The following is a 16,911-nucleotide window of genomic DNA, read 5'->3' on the forward strand; positions in this document are numbered from 1 at the left end:
AAGTGTGCCAGAACTTAATTCCAGGAGAATGTGATTCCGGAGAGCAGCGGCAGCAGAGCAGCTGTGTGGGAATGGCTCAGGCTGAGCAGTGGCTCCTGCAAGTCTGTCCTGCCTGTTTGCTTCCCTCCTTCCCTCCCTCCCCTTGCAGGGGGAAAGCTGTGGGGGTGACTTTTTGGAGCTCTCTGAAAGTTTTAAACCTTTTGTGCATTGGGTTGCTTTGGAAACATCTCTGGGTCTCATGTGAGCTGAAGGGACCTCTTGCAAGGAGCTGTGTCTGCTGCTGCCAGTGTAACTTGAATGTCAGTGGCTGTATTTAACTCTCGTCTTACAGCTCCATATGCTGAAAAATACTGCTTTCTGAATTCTCTTATCTGCCACCAAGGAAACAAAAAAAGACCTCTCTCTTTTAAGGTCCAGGTAACGGGCTTTTATCTCACTGGGGTGTCCAAGGCAAAACCTGTCTGCCCTGATTTCTGATCCGTGCAAGCACACAGTCTGCCTTTCAGAGCATCTGACCTTTTCTTTTCACTGTCCTTCTTGCAGAGCTGGTTACTGGATGAGCTGGACAGGATAGGACAGATGAGATCTGTTAGTGGAGACCGGTGCTGTGATACAGCAAAGTCTGTGCAAGCTCCAGACCTGCAGCAAATGGTGAAATGGGGTAGTTTGTTTAAATATAGACCTTGTGAGGCTGGAGAGGGCAGAGCTCCCGCAAGGAAGATGGTCAGAGCTGCCTGCTTTGTTGTGCTGGTGGGATGTGGGGTGCTGAGAGCAGCAGTGGGATGCCAGGAGAGGGTGGGAGCCAGCGCAGTCCCAGCTACTCTGACCAGAGGTTGGGTATCTGCATCTCAGACCACAGGGATGCTTCTGATAGCATTCCTCATGGTGGTTGTGGACTTCTCCCTATGATTGGAGGCATGTGTCAGGTCAGTAAATAGGGCTCTTGAAAAGCTGCCCTCTCTTTTCCCCCTCCCAAGTTCAGTGGACTGTAATTCCAGGAATTAACATTCCCACTTTTCCTTGGAGCCCTCAGCTTTGGTGGTTCCTTTGCTCAGGCTGTTGGGTTCAGTTACTATGAGATGGTTCCTGGCATGTCTGTAAATAGCTGCACTGCTTCTTTTCCCCTGGGGCTTGGGTCGGGGAGTGCTTCTGATGTCCCCTTGGGATTCCTCCCTCTGTCCACATACACTGTGCTCTTTGTGCATCTCCATCAGCAGCTCCAGACTGTTGGATTTTGTAGTGAGCAGCAGTGCTTTGGTTCAGTTAGTTTTGAAGAGCCTTGGTGTGGTGCTCAGTGTGTGGGACAAGCCAGCAGCTGGCAGGCAGTGTGGGACGTGGCTGGCATCTTCCCGTCTGCACTCTGGACATGGTGACTCCTTTCCAAGTACACAAGCATTTCCATGTACTGGGAAGCCTGGGAAATGGGGAGATGTCCCCAGCATGCAGGGTACATCTGGCAGCTCTTTCTTCAAGCCAGCAGAAGCTGATGGCTGTCGTGATGCTGTGATCAAACCTTAATATATCTGGGCAGGAGTGAGGCCAGTCAGACCCCCTTCAAAAGGGAAATAGTATGAGTGAGGCCAGTCAGACCCCCTTCAAAAGGGAAATAGTATTTTTAATGTTTTTTTTTTAGTGTAAAATAGGCAAAGGGCATGAGGTATGGTCAGCCAGGGAGGGCCTGATAAGGGCTGCTGGATGATGCTCTCTGCTGATGAGACCATGTTGCTCTGCAAGGCCCACTTGGCCCTTGGTATTTGCAGTAATTCTTCCAGCATGAGCATTTGCCCACTGAAGGAACCTGATCACACTGTGTTCACTGGAGCTGGGTCCCCAAATAGCTGTTGATACCAACAACGTAGGATGTTGGCCAGGGAGCAGGAGCCACGTCCAGCTGCTGAGCGAGGGCTGTGTGGTTTAATGAGGGTTGTCAGAGCTGTCACAGGAAGCAGCAGATCAGTGGATCTGCACCTTGGAGCTGCCAGTGCTGGAGAAGTTGTTGTGTTTTCGCTTGGGATTGAGAAGTCCACCCCTTGCACTGCTTCCTGCTGGACTCTGTCAGTCTTGGTTTGAAAGCTTGCGTCTTGCTTAGGTTTTAAGGCTATGGAAGAAGAACTGGGCTCCCTGCAATTGCCTTTTGTAACTAACTACTTGAAGGACTTCTAGAGCATCCCCACCAAAATTGCAGGCCTTTGGTGAGGTTCTGTGACAGAGTCACTTAGTTGGGCTCAAGCAACACCTTAAAGAGCTGCTGCGTCTCCTGAGCTCGGCCCTCTTCATACAGTTCTTGGAAGCATCAATGGAGGTGGCATTGACGGCACATGCCAAGCTCAGGGGTGGCCTTCCAAAACAGTGCCAGATGGAGAAGACCCCTGAAGTCCTGCATTAAGGATGCTTCTTCAGGTGCTAGAGAATCTACCGCAGTGCCCATGGAGTTGTCCTAGTCATTAATTACACTCCTAATCCATACTTTAAATACCAGTAAGTGTTGTTTGAAAGGATGGCTGTGGGCTCTTGTTTCTGCTTTGTTTGCAGAATCAAGGAGTCCTTCACGGTGCAGTTTCTTTCCCCAGGAGGTGCTTCCTGACTCGATGTCATCACCTCTTAAGCTTTTCTCTGAGGAGATTAGGGGCTGAGCAGCTTACGTCCTTAAGGAGGATTGGATTGTATTTTATGGCTTTGCTGTAAACCCCTTACTTTTCTAGCATCCTTCTACAAACATAGAGTGTGAAATTGAGCAAACTTCAATCCTCGTCTCACCTGTGGACTAGGTAATAAGAGCAGTGGTTCCTAATGTGATGCTATCTTGTTGAGTGAGTCAGCATCCACGCAGAGCCCAGCTCATCAAGCAATCACATCACACCAGTTCTTCGGGAACCCTTATTTGTTACACAATATGCAGAATTCAGTAACTAATCTTGTATTTCATTGGATATTATTAGCTGTAGCCCAAGGAAGGTCACCTCTGAGGTCCCATTATGAATCCTGTCTTTCACTCAACAGAGCCCTCTGAACAACTCTGAACTCTATCAGTGAATCCATTTACTAGGGCAAATTATTGATGCTTGATTTAGTTACAGGCCAGACAACACACTGCACTAACCCAAGCTTACTGCAGCCACACAATTACCTTTTTGAACAAGACAGGTAAGGTTATCAGGAATCATAGGATCATGAAATGGTTTGGGTCGGAAAGTACCTTAAACCTCATCCAGTTCCAACCCACTAGACCAGGTTGCTCCAAGCCCCATCCAGCCTGGCCTTGAACACTGCCAGGGACGGGGCATTCACAGCTTCATTGGGAAGCCTATGCTAGAGTCTCACCACTCTCACAATAAAGAATTTATTCCTTATATCCAACCTAAATCTCCCTGTTAAGTTTGAACCCCTTCCCCCTTGTTCTATCGCTACAGACCCGGATGAAGAGGAATGTGCTGTGCCAAGCCCAGCAGGACCTTGTTGCCTTCATTAATGCTCCTGCCAATCTTTCCATGCCTAGTAACTGTCCCCTGTCCACCAGTCCATTTGTGTTCCTGCTGTTGAGATGGAGGAATTGAAAGGCTGGTAGGAAAGCCAGCTGGGAGGGGATGGGAATCCCATGTTGAATGGAAACCAGCGTCTCCACCTGGAAAAATGCTGCTGGAGAAGTTTTTAAATGAAACATTCTCTCAAAGCAAATACGTAAAGGAAATAGGAGGGGAGGAAAGGCCATTCTCTAGAAACATGATCTCTGCTGATAATCTCTGCAGCCACAGGCTTCAGGGCTGACCTGGCTGAGGGGCAGAGACAGGAAAGCAAAGAACAGAGGGGATTTTGGAAGGAATGGCTGAATTCAACAGTCCGAGCAGAGATTAGTATTTTGCTGAAGTATTTATTGACAATACTACTCTTACCTCCTGTGTAGGTATAAAACCGGTACCCACAGGGGCAGTGTTACTACTGCTCTTCTAGAGATGGTAGAGGGGGAAACAGCAGGTCCACCTAGTTAGTAAAGACTGAAGAATTCATATTCTTCACTTCCCTGTCAGCTCTTCCACCCATCATACTGTGTGCCCTTTGGTCTGCTGGCCATGGAGCTGTGTCTCCTCCTGAAGCAGGGGTAGGATGCTGCACCACCGCTGGAGCAATTGGTGCTGCAGTGCAGGCCTAGAGAAAATGAAGTGTGAATGGGCTTCTTCATTGGCACCTAGTACTGGAAAGGACCTTTGAAAAGACTACCCAGCACACTGTGACTGTGATGCTTCACTTGCTTCTGTGAGTAACTCACATCTGTGCTCTTAAGACTGAGGCTTTTGCAGCACTGAGGTCATCTTCTGTGAGCTCCTGCATGCCTAGAAGGAGATCCAGAAAGCTTATTAGGCTTCACTGTGCATAAAAATCAAGATCAACATGCAATTAGATGCCTTGCCTCTTCATCAGCCAAAGAGTTTGGTGTCACCAAAGTGAGATCGCTGTCATCAAGTCCCAGACTGGTTTGGGTTGGAAGGGCCCTTAAAGCTCATCCAGTTCCAACCCCCTGCCATGGGCAGGGACACCAGGTTGCTCCAGGCTCCATCCAGCTTGGCTTGTCATCATAAGGGAGAGCCTCTGAAACTTCCTGTAGAGCAGACTAGTGACAACTGGCCAGGAGCGGATGGATGCTCCCATCCATCTAGAGCTCCAGCACTTACTGTAGGGCTCATCTTGGACACTGAGGGCTGCTTGAGAACCAGCATGGTGATTCCTCACAAGGACAAGTCACCTCACAAAGCAGGGCTGCCTCTTCCAGAGATCTTGGTCATGTCCACAGGGCTTGTGGTGAACACCTCCTGGGGAGGGGAGCATTCAGACTCTTTATCAACCATACAGGGTCTGAACTGCCAGCCAACACAGTCGAGGTGCTGGTGCTTAGGTGGACACTGAAATAGAAGCACCATGGCAGCCTCCACCCTTCTCTGATGTGTTCATACCCTGCCTCTTTGGGCCGTCAGCACATCCAGTGGTGGGTCTCCATCTCAGCCATTTCCTTTCATCTCTGCATGTAGTGTTAGGACGCCTGGCATGAGCTGGGCTTTGACTGCAGCTTTCGTTCCAGGTCCCTGGAGTGTGAATTTTCCCCCACTGGTGTTAATTGCTCCTGTGTCATCTACATGGAGAATTCTCAGAATTCTTTCTGCTCTGTGTTTAGATGAGATTTATTTTGGTTCATCCTGCTTTCCCTTTAACTGAGCCACCACAGTGGAGGGGAAGGTGCCTGTTGCTTGGTCACTGCCCTGTGTGGGGGCTTCAGTGGAGAAGCTCTATCTCACCAGTGCCACCTCCCTCATCACTAACACAGTCCTTGCCCACGATACCTGCTGTGTATGCAGTCCTTTCACTGTGCCGCATGGACAGCGAGTCCTTCTGCAGCGGCACATCCCTATGGATCTGCAGTGTGGGAGTCCCAGTACTGGCAAAGCCAGCATCCTGTGATTTTCATAGAATTCCAGACTGGTTTGGGTGGAAGGGACCTTAAAGCTCCTCCAGCTCCAACCCCTGCCACGGGCAGGGACACCTTCCACTAGAGCAGCTTGCTCCAAGCCCCTGTGTCCAACCTGGCCTTGAACACTGCCAGGGATGGGGCAGCCACAGCTTCTCTGGGCACCCTGTGCCAGCGCCTCAGCACCCTCACAGGGAAGAGCTTCTGCCTAAGAGCTCTTCTCAGTTTGTCACTTTACCCTTTTGTTTCTTTTGACATTTGAACCATCACATTTTCAACCAAAGAAGACAGAACTGAGGTTTCTCATCAAGATGACGTGCAGGTTTACATCACGAAGGTGGTTTATGTAGGTTTACCTCTCTGCATCACTCGCTCTTGGGTGCAACTCACCCATGTCTGGCTCAATGTTATTTTCCATGGAAAACTTTTGGGATTCCTGGAGAACTTGTAAAATCATAGTTGCCTTCAAGGGATGTCCAAAACCTTTTAGAGAAGAGCTGCTTTTACAGTGCATTGTTTTTAATACCTCCTGAGCTTTACCAGCCAGCAGACAGTTGGGAAGAAGAATTCTGATAGATGCTGCTAAACCCGAATTCCCCTGGCTGGTGGATGAAAAGATGTTTATTCCAGTCCTGATGATTCCCTAAGGACAACTTTGCTGTAAAAACACAGAAAGCAAAGGCTTTGTGCTAAAGAGACCCCAAAGTTCAACAAAACTGAATAAATAGCAATAATTATTCAAGCTGCTTGCACAACAAGCAAAAAAAAAAAAAGGATTGGACTGTGCTGAGTTGCTCTTTCAGCTCACCTTTTACATTGCACCTCCATAAAATCAGTGTTTGAGTCCTTAAGATGTTTCTCTGCCCATGGGATGAATTTAGAGTTTTTTCTAAGCTTGCAGATGTTTCTCATTCCTTCCTGCTTGTTCCCCAGTGTTTGACTGATCCTTCTTCCTATTTCAGCCTGAAAGGATAGATCCCAGTGCATCCAGGCAAGGCTATGATGTCCGCTCAGATGTCTGGAGCTTGGGAATTACCTTGGTAAGTGAGTGGGGTTTGAACCCTCTGCTATGTGCTGCTTTCCTAGTGGACAGTCTTGGTGTGCTTTGCAGTGTGATGTGTCAAACACAAGCTTGAAGCAAAGCCCAGCTCTGCTGCTGTGATTGAAGTGGGCACCTCCTGTCTCAGAATATCAACCCCTTCAAGGCAGGTGGCTCTCCTGAACCCCTGAGCATACACTTAGGCGCAGCTGTGTTTTACAGAGAACGAGATGGAAAGAGGAAAGAGGTGTTGGATCATAAATGAATTTTGCTTTCATAATCTCAGATGAGAAGGGATGGTGAGTGTGGTGGTGCAGAACAGAGCATCCAGCCTGTGTAAATAAGCCTCTCATAGCCCTGGCATGTGGTGTACTTCAGCTGTGCAGAAGACTTCAGTTAATGCTGGGTCCTGCTGCTGATTCCTCTCTGGCACTGTTGGGTGCACACATTGATAAATGGATAAGCTCTTCCCTTCTCGAGGTGGTGCAATAAAAAGAAAACAGGATCAGTTACGTATGAACCAGTTGCTTCTATCTTCCCCACTGCTGTTTTAAAATGCTCATTTTCGTTGTCTTACAAGGAGAAGGTGGTTGGACTCGACAATCCTTATGGATCCCTTCCAGAGAGATATTCTGTGGTTGTGTGATTCTCATTATCCATCTTCTGTAGTGGTTGTTGGGGTGCTTGGGAAGGTACTGGAGGATTTTACTCTCCTACTTTTGAACACCTTAATAAGAGCATTGGTGGTTCTATAGTCAGTGGAGGAGGAAGCACTGTCAACATGAAAGCAAGGCATAGCTGGGGTAAATCTGGAGGTGCTCCTAATGTAGACAGCAGAAACTACTATTGGATAACTAGTGTTTTCTTCTCTCGGCTAAGCTTTGTACAGGGACTGGGATGAAGAACTTCATCGTAGTCTCCCTTTGGGGGGGGGGTCAGAGTTCTTGCAAACATTTTCTTACCCTGTTTGAACTTACTGTGTGTAATCTCCTGGTGCTGTTGCTGTCTCTCTGCAGTATGAGCTGGCCACGGGGCGATTCCCCTACCCCAAGTGGAACAGTGTGTTTGACCAGTTGACACAAGTAGTAAAAGGAGACCCACCACAGCTGAGTAACTCAGAGGAAAGGGAGTTCTCCCCAAGTTTCATCAATTTCGTCAACTTGTGGTAAGTGTCTCCTACTGAAAGCACTTCAGCTGGGTGGCTTTGTCACTGCAGGTATTTGGCAAGGGTCACAAGCCAGGCCCTTCCTAGCTTAGCCTCACATTCCTGCACCAACATTAGGGTGAGGACCTTTCACATTTCACTGGTTTGTAGGTGATGGGAGACTTGTCTGGGTGAGGGCTGAGGGGGAAACCTTTGGAAACTGCACTTCAGGGGAGGGATGAGGAGTGAACCTCTGAAGAGCCTGTGCTCAGGGGAGGCACAGGAAGACCCATGGCAGAAGGTTCATGCCTACACACAGGTAAGGGTCTGGCCCGTGCATCCTGTTCCTTGGTATGACACAGTCTCAGGACAGACCTGCTGTTTGTCCTTTCTTCTGCAAGCAGAAGCCTGAGACACTTGGCAGTATTTTCTCATGGTTGAGCAAAGAGTCTGTTCTGGTCCTGCCTTTTTCCCAGTAAAGCCAGGACCATTCCCTCCCAGTTCAGCTCCAGTGACTGTCGGGACCTGTAGTGAGTGGCTTGCTTGGTTGTTGGCTTCATGTCTTGTGTCAGTCATATGTCAAGATCAACACTAGAGATGGTTTCCTGTAGGCAGGGCCTCTGCAGTGTGGTCAGCCTTGGATGGGGACTGTGCAGTGTTTGGCAGGAGGGGCTTGGGGCAGTCCATCTGCCTGCCATGTGTCTGTGGCCCTATTTAGGTTAAGGGCTGATTGTGAATGTTGCGATGAAGTGTTTTTCTATCCAAATTTGAAAGGTGGTCAACACAGTTTAGTTAATACCAGAGCACACAGGAGATCCATCAGTGCGACCTGGGTTGATCTTCTGGGACCTTCTGTCCTGGACAGATCCAGGTGATGGATATCCCCAGCACAGGAGTGTTGATCTCAAAGCTCTGTGACACAGAAAGACACTGCTCTAGACAATTTTAACTTTCATGAGGTTTTGTTCTAGGGTTTTCTGTCTGTTGGAGCTGGTTTTTGGGTTTGAATTTTACTCTCTGTCAGAGCTATGAATTGTTATGAAGGCCAAGATTCACCTTCCAGCTGGCTGTAAGGGGAAGGTCTGGTTATTGCCTTTGGGCTGCAGAAAATAGAGCAGCAAAATGGTTTGCTGCTCAAAAGAAGTTTCCGTTTTTTTCAGTCAAAACCAGTGTAGTTCTTGCTTAGAAAGTTGCTTTTCCCATGTACAGAACAAGCAATAGTTTGTTTCCCTCATAGATCTCCATAGGGAAAACGGGTAATTACAGAGTTTGCAAAGCCAGGAGCTGTGTGCTCTGGTGAGTTTGGCTCCAGGTCACCCAACAGAGGACCCTGTGGGACATCATGGAACAGCATCATCTTTGGCCCATTAGTCTGGGTCAATTCCTATTTCCAGCCCATTTACCCCTCCCAGGGCCTGCTGCTCTGCAGCAGCCCAGTGCTTAGAGCACAGGGCAGTTTTCAGTCTGATTCTGGTTTTCATAGAATCACAGAATGGTTTGGGTTGGAAAGGACCTTAAGATCATCCAGTTCCAACTTCCATGGGCAGGAATGCCTCACACTAGACCATGTCACCCAAGGCTCTGTCCAATCTGTCCTGGAAAACTGCCAGGGATGGGGCATTTACCACTTCTCTGGGCACCCTGTGCCAGTGCCTCACCACCTTCACAGGGAAGAGCTACTTCCTTATATCTAACTTGAACTTCCCCTGTTTCAGTTTGAGCCCATCACCCCTTGTCCTGTCGCTACTGATAGACAGATTTTTTTAATCTCTTTTTTGTAAATGAACTGAATTTGGCCTGGAATGTTATTTATGATGTCTTGATAGCAGCAATGTAATAAATATTTCTCTTTATGACCTTTAGCTGAGTGCAGATAGTGCTGTTGGTGCCACTAAGCAGGCAGGTGAGCATCCAGAAGGCAGTGCTTTAGGTGATGATGTCAGTCTCCTGGGCATTACCAGTAGATTAGCTAAGAATCTATTTTTGTGCATTCAAGAGTCAGGAAAAATATTGGAAGAGAGTCCTGCAGCGTTGCTCCTGCTCACTGGGAGGGCTTTGTGAGGAAAGGGGATTTTCCAGAATGTTAACAAGTTTCTGGGATTTCTCTATGGGTTTTGGTGCACTTGCTTTGGATCCCGACACTGCTGTGAGTGCCTTGGTGGAGCATTTTCCCTTTCCTCCCAGTCACAGAATCATTTGTGTTGGAAAAGACCTTCAAGTTCATCAAGTCCAACCATAAATCATCTTGCAAAGCTCTTTGAAGTTCCAGTCAAATTCTTCCTTTCACCAGCACCCCATGTTGTAGAGCTATTGCAAGTGAAAATCTGTGGACATTTGTAAATAGCTTTGACATAAAAGTTTACCAAAAGCAGCTCAATTTCCAGATAGTCACTGCCTTGGTACACTAACAGTGACTATTGCTGTAAGTACCAAACTCCTGATTGATACAGAGTATGAATGATAATTCATGACATGCTTACCTGAACTCCCATTTGTGCTGGAACTGCTTACAGCGACTCAACTTCCTGCTCCAGAGCTTGCAGCTATCCGAGCTCTGTGTCTGGCTCTTGGGAGTCTCATGCTGGCCACTGCAGAGCTGTGAGCTCCTGGGGCCTGGTGTGCCTGGGGAGCACATCAGATGTTCTTGAGAAGGAGCTTTGTGGCCAGACACAGCTTCAGCTTGAGCTGGAAAAGAAATGAAGGAGTTAGGGCTGCTGAAACTCCTTCATTTCTTTAGCCTGAGCTGATGTTGTGACCTGGTCACCTTTAAGGCAAGGAGCAGGTTTGAGCCCTCAGGCTCGCTGAGCTCAGAGAATGAATTGCTGTTGGGTAGCAAAAGCCTGAAGTGAGGATGTTTGTGTGGCAGCCAGGGCATTTCCTGCCCTCTCTGCATGCAGGTCCCAGCACAGCACCAGGCGTGCTGCCCGCCTTACCCTCTGCTTCTCCGAATGCTGCACTGCAGTAGTGCCAGAGCTTGAGAAAGGTCCCATGGGGATGGGAGTAAAGCTGTTGGGAATTGGGCTTACCCTTCCCTCATTTGGGAAAGATGCTGCGTCCACCCAAGCTCTTCCCAATGGTGGCTCCTGGGGTTGCTGGTTCTGTGCGTCCCTGAGCTCCATCCTGCAGCCCCTCCACCTCTGGTTCCTTCCTGGTGGCTGTGGCCCTCCCAGGGCTGGATGCGCCCCTGGAAGGCAGCACTGACTCTCCTCTACCTCTGGGCCCTCCTGCCCGGTGGATGAGGGACAGGCTGGTTGCTGCTGCCCCAGACTTGTGGTTTTGCTGCAGCCAAACCTGTTTCCGTATGGAGGCAGAGGAATGGTGTTCCGCTTGCAGCTCCCCTGGGTGCTGTCCCCAACAGCATTTGTTGGTGGCCACACTTGCTGTTCACCCAGGGGGAGGGAGGGAAGGAGAAAAGGAGGGAGTTGCTGTGGTCTGTCGCAGCACAAGGATGGTTTCTCCAGCATACCAAGGGTGGTGAGTCCCACCACGACAGCAGTGCAGTCAACATCATGTCCTGTGAAAATCGATACTGGATGTCTCTAACAGTTTCCCCAATCCCACCTTCTCCTCATTCTCTTTCTGCTTTCTTTAGCCTTACAAAGGACGAGTCCAAAAGGCCAAAGTATAAAGAACTTCTGGTGAGTGCAAAGTGTGGCTGCCCATGTCTCAGCTCTGCCGGTCCCGCAGCGGGGCTGGGTCTCATGTCCAAGGTCATCCCTTCTTGTTTTGGCCCACCAAGGCAGCGTGTTCAGCTTCACGGTGTGAGGAGGAGGAGCCCTGTCTCATTGCTGGCAGCACTCTCATGTAAATGCCTCCAGCACACAGGTTGGGAGTGCTTGGGCAAAGTGAGACCTGAAGGAGCATGGCTCTGGAGTGGGGCACCAGCAGAGCCTGTCTGTGGTGGGGGGTCTCAAGGAGGGAACACAGTAGTGCTTTTGGGTTGGGTAAGTCACACTTGGCAACCCTGCACCTTCAAGGAGCTGGTAGCCAGTTCTCCATAGGATGTGTGGAACCATGCCTGAGGTCCCTGATGTTGGGGGGTGTGATACGAAAGCAGATTGTGTGGTGTCCTGGCTAAGAGAGCCACCACGGCATTACTTCTCCATTACAGCCTGCTGGGCAGAGCAGAGCTTCAGGGTTCAGGAGAACCAGGTTTGGGTCCTTTTTGACCTGCACAAGCCATGTCTCCCTGTCACTCCTGTCTCCCCATTGCCAACAAGGCTGATGGTGAAACGTCTCTTGAAAGTATTTCAGCACAAATCCATGCTGCAAAAGAGCCAAGTGCTGCTGATCCTGCACCCTCTCTGCCTCCTGCCCAGCAGTTCCTGACACTCCTGGAGTCCTGTCCTCCATACTGCACATTGGAGATACGGATTCCCTATTAACAGCCGTGGACCAGGCTATGTCCTGGTGTCCTACAGCCACCACCAAACCCTGTGCTCTTTCATCAGGCAAATCCACACGCTGAGTTGTTACCTGGGGTAGCGAGATGGGTCCGAAGGGCAAACATAACCTCGTGTTTTCATCTGATTCCAGAAACATCCCTTCATCCTGATGTATGAGGAACGCACAGTGGATGTTGCATGCTATGTTTGTAAAATCCTGGATCAAATGCCAGCAACTCCCAGCTCTCCAATGTATGTGGATTGATATTGCTGCTACATCAAACTCTAGAAAAAGGGCTGAGAGAAAACGAGCTGTAAAGAGTTTTCATCACATATTGCAGTGTTTTTAATGCTCGCCCAGACACCATGTGCAATAATATTGGTGTTATTTCCATCCTGTCTGTATACTGTTGTCACATATAAAGTGCATCCCTGTAATACCTGATCACACAGTGTTAGTGTTGGTCAAAGAGAGACCTCATCTTGCTCTTTTGTGGACATATTCATGAAATGTGGAGATAAGTACATTTATTTGTTGACCGTGATTGGATAGCACCTAAAATTCATTTCTAGACTCAAACCTTGGAGACTTCTCAGCAGCTACTGGAAAGATTTTTTTTTCTCTCAAACTCTTCCAATTGTTGTTTCAAGTAATAATAAAAAGCAAACAAATAAAAGTTAGGCGTTGTCTGTCTGAACATTAAAGAGACTTTGCCTGGAGGGAGAAGAACTTGCTTAACCAACGAGATGCTTTTGCCTTCTGGAACTAGCAAGGCAAAGGAGGATTTTACTCTTCACAAAGTGCAATAGATTTTACTGCTATGAAATTCTGTTGCTTTACAGTCGCAGTGTACTTTCTGGGGACAGTGTGCTCAGCTGAGCTTCCTGTTCAAGAGAGATCATGTTAAATATAGTGAATATGTCTTTACCAAAAATACGTTGCGTTGAAAAGAGGCTAACATTAAACTATTCTGAGATGGGACATCATGTATTCTTTCTCCTTTTACCAAGCCAGCCACTCTTCACTCTTAACTAGGTGTCCTGTAAATTGTTACCTGGTAAGATAAGACCTTTGACCTGAAGAATTATTAAACTACTCGATTGAATTTAACCTGCGTGTGACCTGGTTTCTGGCAGCGCAGCGCTCCCCACCGCCTGGCTCTGCTTTGACTGCAACAAGTGCCCCTCGCAAAGGCTGCGGCTGCTTTGAGGAGCCTCAAGTGAATGTCTCTGATTTCTAGATGCTGTTTCTTATGCTTCTCACTGGGCTGCTGCCTCCCAGCCCTGTGTCCCTCGCAAGACCGAACCTCAGCGCTTCCTTCTTGCCATGGCGGGCGGGATGGTGGGGATGGGGCTCTGTTCCCACCCACTGCCTTGAGTGTCACGCTCTGCTTTAGCTTGCTGAGACTTTGTTCACAGCCTCTGGGCACATTTAACCTCTTTGTGACCCTCTTGTTGCTGTATCCCAGAGTGAACCTCACTGAGATTGTTGGGTGCTGATAGGGATGAGGGAGCGTCTAATGCCCTGGGAGCTTTTAGCTGGCCCAGCAAGGCCAAAGCTGCTGTCTTCCAGCCCATGGCATATTTTTCAAAGAGTCATTTTTCTTAGAAACATTCTTTTTTTTTTTTCCCCAAATCATTGTAGTTTTCAGACATTTAGTCACCTGCCAGGGCTAAAATGGAGGCTGCAGGGCCTCTGATACCCATTTTGAGTTGTCCATCTCAGAGCAACCTATGCAAAAGCTCTGCAGCGAAACTGGATCCAGGACGCAGAGGGCTGGAGGCGCAGTGGGAGTGAGAGCACAGCAGTGCTGGCGGCATTCCCAAGGAAGGGATTCCCACCACAAACCAATGCTACCAAGTGCAAACTGGGCTGATGCAGGAGCACTGGAGACCAGCACATCCCTGCCCCAGCTGCTGGGCTGGGAAAGGAGAGAGCCGAGGCCATGCTCGTGTGGACACCAGGTGCTTCTCCCGCCACAGAGGTGACACCCTCACGTAACGCAGCACCGAGCATCTCCTGCTTGGCTGTGGGAGCTGGTCCCTCTGATGCCAATGGGATCCTTTGGGGTGCAGCCCTTCCTGGATTATGTTCCTATGGAGCTGCTTGTCAAGTGAGGCAAGTCACTGAAGTCTTCCCAAACGGACAAGCAGAGCTTTGTGAATGAAGCGATCATTCCAGCAGCTCTGGTTGATCACTTGGAAGGATCAGTAGAGCAAGGAACACAGCCAGCGTGCTGATCCCCACCGCCCCAGCCTTGTAGCCTCAGAGAACTCGGCTTTCCTCAGGCCTGGCCAATCCTCACAGCTGGGATCCAGCTCAGCAGCCTTCAGCCACCCATGGCAGGACCTCGGGCACGCTGGGTCCCATGGGGTGCTGCCTGGGGGGGCACAGAGAGGGGCATGCAGAAGCTGTGCTGCTGCCCCTGCTCTCAGGTCTTGGTCTGATTCACACCTCCCCGGTGGCAGGGATCCCCAAACCCTTCCAGTCGGCTGAGATGGATCCTCCCCAGGATCAGTGTCCCTCCAGCACAAGGGGTTGCCTTGCTCTGCTCCTGGGCTCTGTCCTCTGGTGCCAGCCCCGCTGGAGCTCGTCTATGGCAGCACCAACCTTTGCTTTTGGTGGGTGGGAGATGGAAATGCAAAGCTTTGAGCTGCCAGTGCCGAAGCCAGGGTTGAGGTGCTGCAGCACAGGCAGATTTAGCATGTTCAACACAGGTTGTTATCGACTATTGAGGGTGCACCATTTGTGATTATGTATCTTTATTAAAACATAGAGGGGGGAAGATGTATGGTGTTCAGAAGCTGTGAAAATAGTGCAGGAACTGTACATTGTGGACTCTGCTTCTTTCTTTTTCCTCTTGTACCATAGAAAAATGTATAAAAATGATCCAAAAGCTGATGTGCAGGGATGTTGCCTTATTGTCTGTAAAGATGGAGCTCAGGAATGTAACTGTTTCAGAGAGCTTCAGAGTATTTTATCCGGGATCCTGGTTTGGCTTCCTCCTCTATTTAAGATATATACATGGATCAGAGTGTTTATGTAATAGTTCTATCCTTTTGCCTGCAGGTCATAATAAAACTGGGATGCGACTGTGACCTTGTTGCGTTCATTTCAGGCACGAATGGGAAGGTTCATTAAAAGCTGTTGAAATTCCCAGCTTCCAGGGTTTTCCTCCAGGTGGAGGCAGGAGAAAAGCTGCCTTCGGAAGTGCTTATGCCAAATAATAGCAAACCTCAAGTGGGGGGAGACCTGGTTTCAGTGTAAGAGAGCTGAGCCCTCTGTGCTGTTGGGGTGCCTCAGGTGAGCCCCGTTTGGTGCACAGGGAGGTTCTGGTGGCTCAGGACACCTTGTGCCAGCGAGGGGGACAGGAAACTGCCCACACTGCAGGGAAGGGACAGGCAGTGCTCACAGCTTGCGGGCTGCTTTGGACAGGCTGGGACCATCGGGGCTGTTCAGCCTGGAGAAGAGAAGCTGCACTGGAGACCTCGGAGCCGCTTCCAGTGTCTGCAGGGGGCTACAGGGATGCTGGGGTCGGTGTCTCCTGCCTGGAAGCCATGGGGGGCTTGCAGGCTGCCGAGTGGGCAAAGCAGGACCCCAACAGCCCCATTGGGAAAGAAGACCGTGTCGGGGCAGCTGTGACTACCTGTGGTGCTCACCCTGGCTTGATGGGACCGGGAGCGCCCAGCTCGGTGAGGGGATCATTGCTCATTGCACAGCTCAGGGGCACAGGTACTTCCCAATGGCTGGAGCAACCTGGCGTTGGCTCTTGCGGTGCCTCTTGCAGTTTTGTCAGTGGAAGGCAGACCAGAGCTGAGGAAAGCCTTGCTGTGTCGAGATGCACCATGTGAGAGGTCCAAGCCTGTCAGTGTGCACCCAGTCAGTGCCTCCACCACCCCAAGCCTTCTTTTGGGAGGTTCTTGTTAACAGTTCAGTACTTGGGATGTTTTGGGCCCAGCTGCAGCCCTCAGCCAGGATCCAGCATCCCGGATCTGCTGGAGGAAGACAGAACCTGACCGCACACCAGGGAGAGCCTTTCCCTGCCGGGCAGACAAGGATCCAGCTCCTCACCTTGCAGCCTTCTCCCATCATCGGAGCTGCCCTGGGATTCTGTTCCTGTGGTGCTGCCGCCCGCTTGCATCCCGAGGTCTCTTCTCTGGGAAGCTGCCACAGCTGCAGGAGCTGAAAGAGGCTGGTGGCTGCGTGAGTCCATTCCCGCACTGGGTATTCCCATGCCCTGCGGGAGGGAGGGGACCCCTCTCGTCCCTTTCCCCTGTGACTGTGCCGTGCAGAAGGGGCGGTTTTGTGGCCACTTCAGGTCCTCTCAGCTGCTCCTCGTCGAGCTCATGCCCTGTTTTGCCTCCTGTAGACTCTTCCACGCTCATTTGGACTCCACTGCCTGTGCTGAGACCCCATTGTCATTGTGTCCCTGCTGAGGGAGGTACAGGAACCCTGCACCCCACATCCCAGAGCTGCTGCTGCTCTCAGACAGGACCCACACCTGCACAGTGCCACAGCTGTTGCTGCTTCGAGCCTTGGATAGCTCCAGCCTTCCTTGCTGCGGTGATGGGTGATGTCTTCCTCCTGCCCTGGGGCTGGGAGTCCTCCTCTGGCACCATGACCAGGTCCATATGGCTCGATCCTGGCTTCTTCCAGGACCAGCTTTGAGGTTTGGATGTGTTCAAACGCATCCCTGCCTGGATCCGAGCAGTACGAATGCACACGTGCACCAACACCTATTCCTGACTGGGGTTTGTGCTCTGTGTTTCCATTCATCTTCTGCTTGGCTTCCCTCAGCCTTCATCCCAGCCTCTTCTTGGTGGCCGGCGTAAGTATAAATGAAGTTCTTGGGCCTGGGTTAATGCCATAGGAGAAAAAGAAACAAAC

The 16,911-nt window shown here is 50.0% G+C and overlaps 1 protein-coding gene across 3 annotated transcripts in view; it reads left to right on the plus strand.

Moving 5' to 3' along the window:
* Window positions 1-13,134, plus strand: part of MAP2K4 (mitogen-activated protein kinase kinase 4) — a 75,698-nt gene extending 62,564 nt beyond the window's left edge. For 2 of the 3 annotated variants that reach the window (XM_061461927.1, XM_061461928.1), the window contains exons 8-11: window positions 6,418-6,495; window positions 7,511-7,659; window positions 11,231-11,276; window positions 12,175-13,134. In XM_061461927.1, the coding sequence (XP_061317911.1) occupies window positions 6,418-6,495; window positions 7,511-7,659; window positions 11,231-11,276; window positions 12,175-12,288 (387 nt within the window). In that variant the 3' untranslated portion in view covers window positions 12,289-13,134. The remainder of the gene's footprint in view (window positions 1-6,417; window positions 6,496-7,510; window positions 7,660-11,230; window positions 11,277-12,174) is intronic. The other variant, XM_061461929.1, reaches the window with a different exon arrangement.
* Window positions 13,135-16,911: the final 3,777 nt, after the last annotated feature.

The sequence above is a fragment of the Pezoporus flaviventris genome, unplaced genomic scaffold (assembly GCF_033815535.1).
Source record: "Pezoporus flaviventris isolate CSIRO_AGI_PZ_B2104156 unplaced genomic scaffold, CSIRO_AGI_Pfla_v1 ptg000034l, whole genome shotgun sequence".
Classification (NCBI taxonomy): Eukaryota; Metazoa; Chordata; class Aves; order Psittaciformes; family Psittacidae; genus Pezoporus; species Pezoporus flaviventris.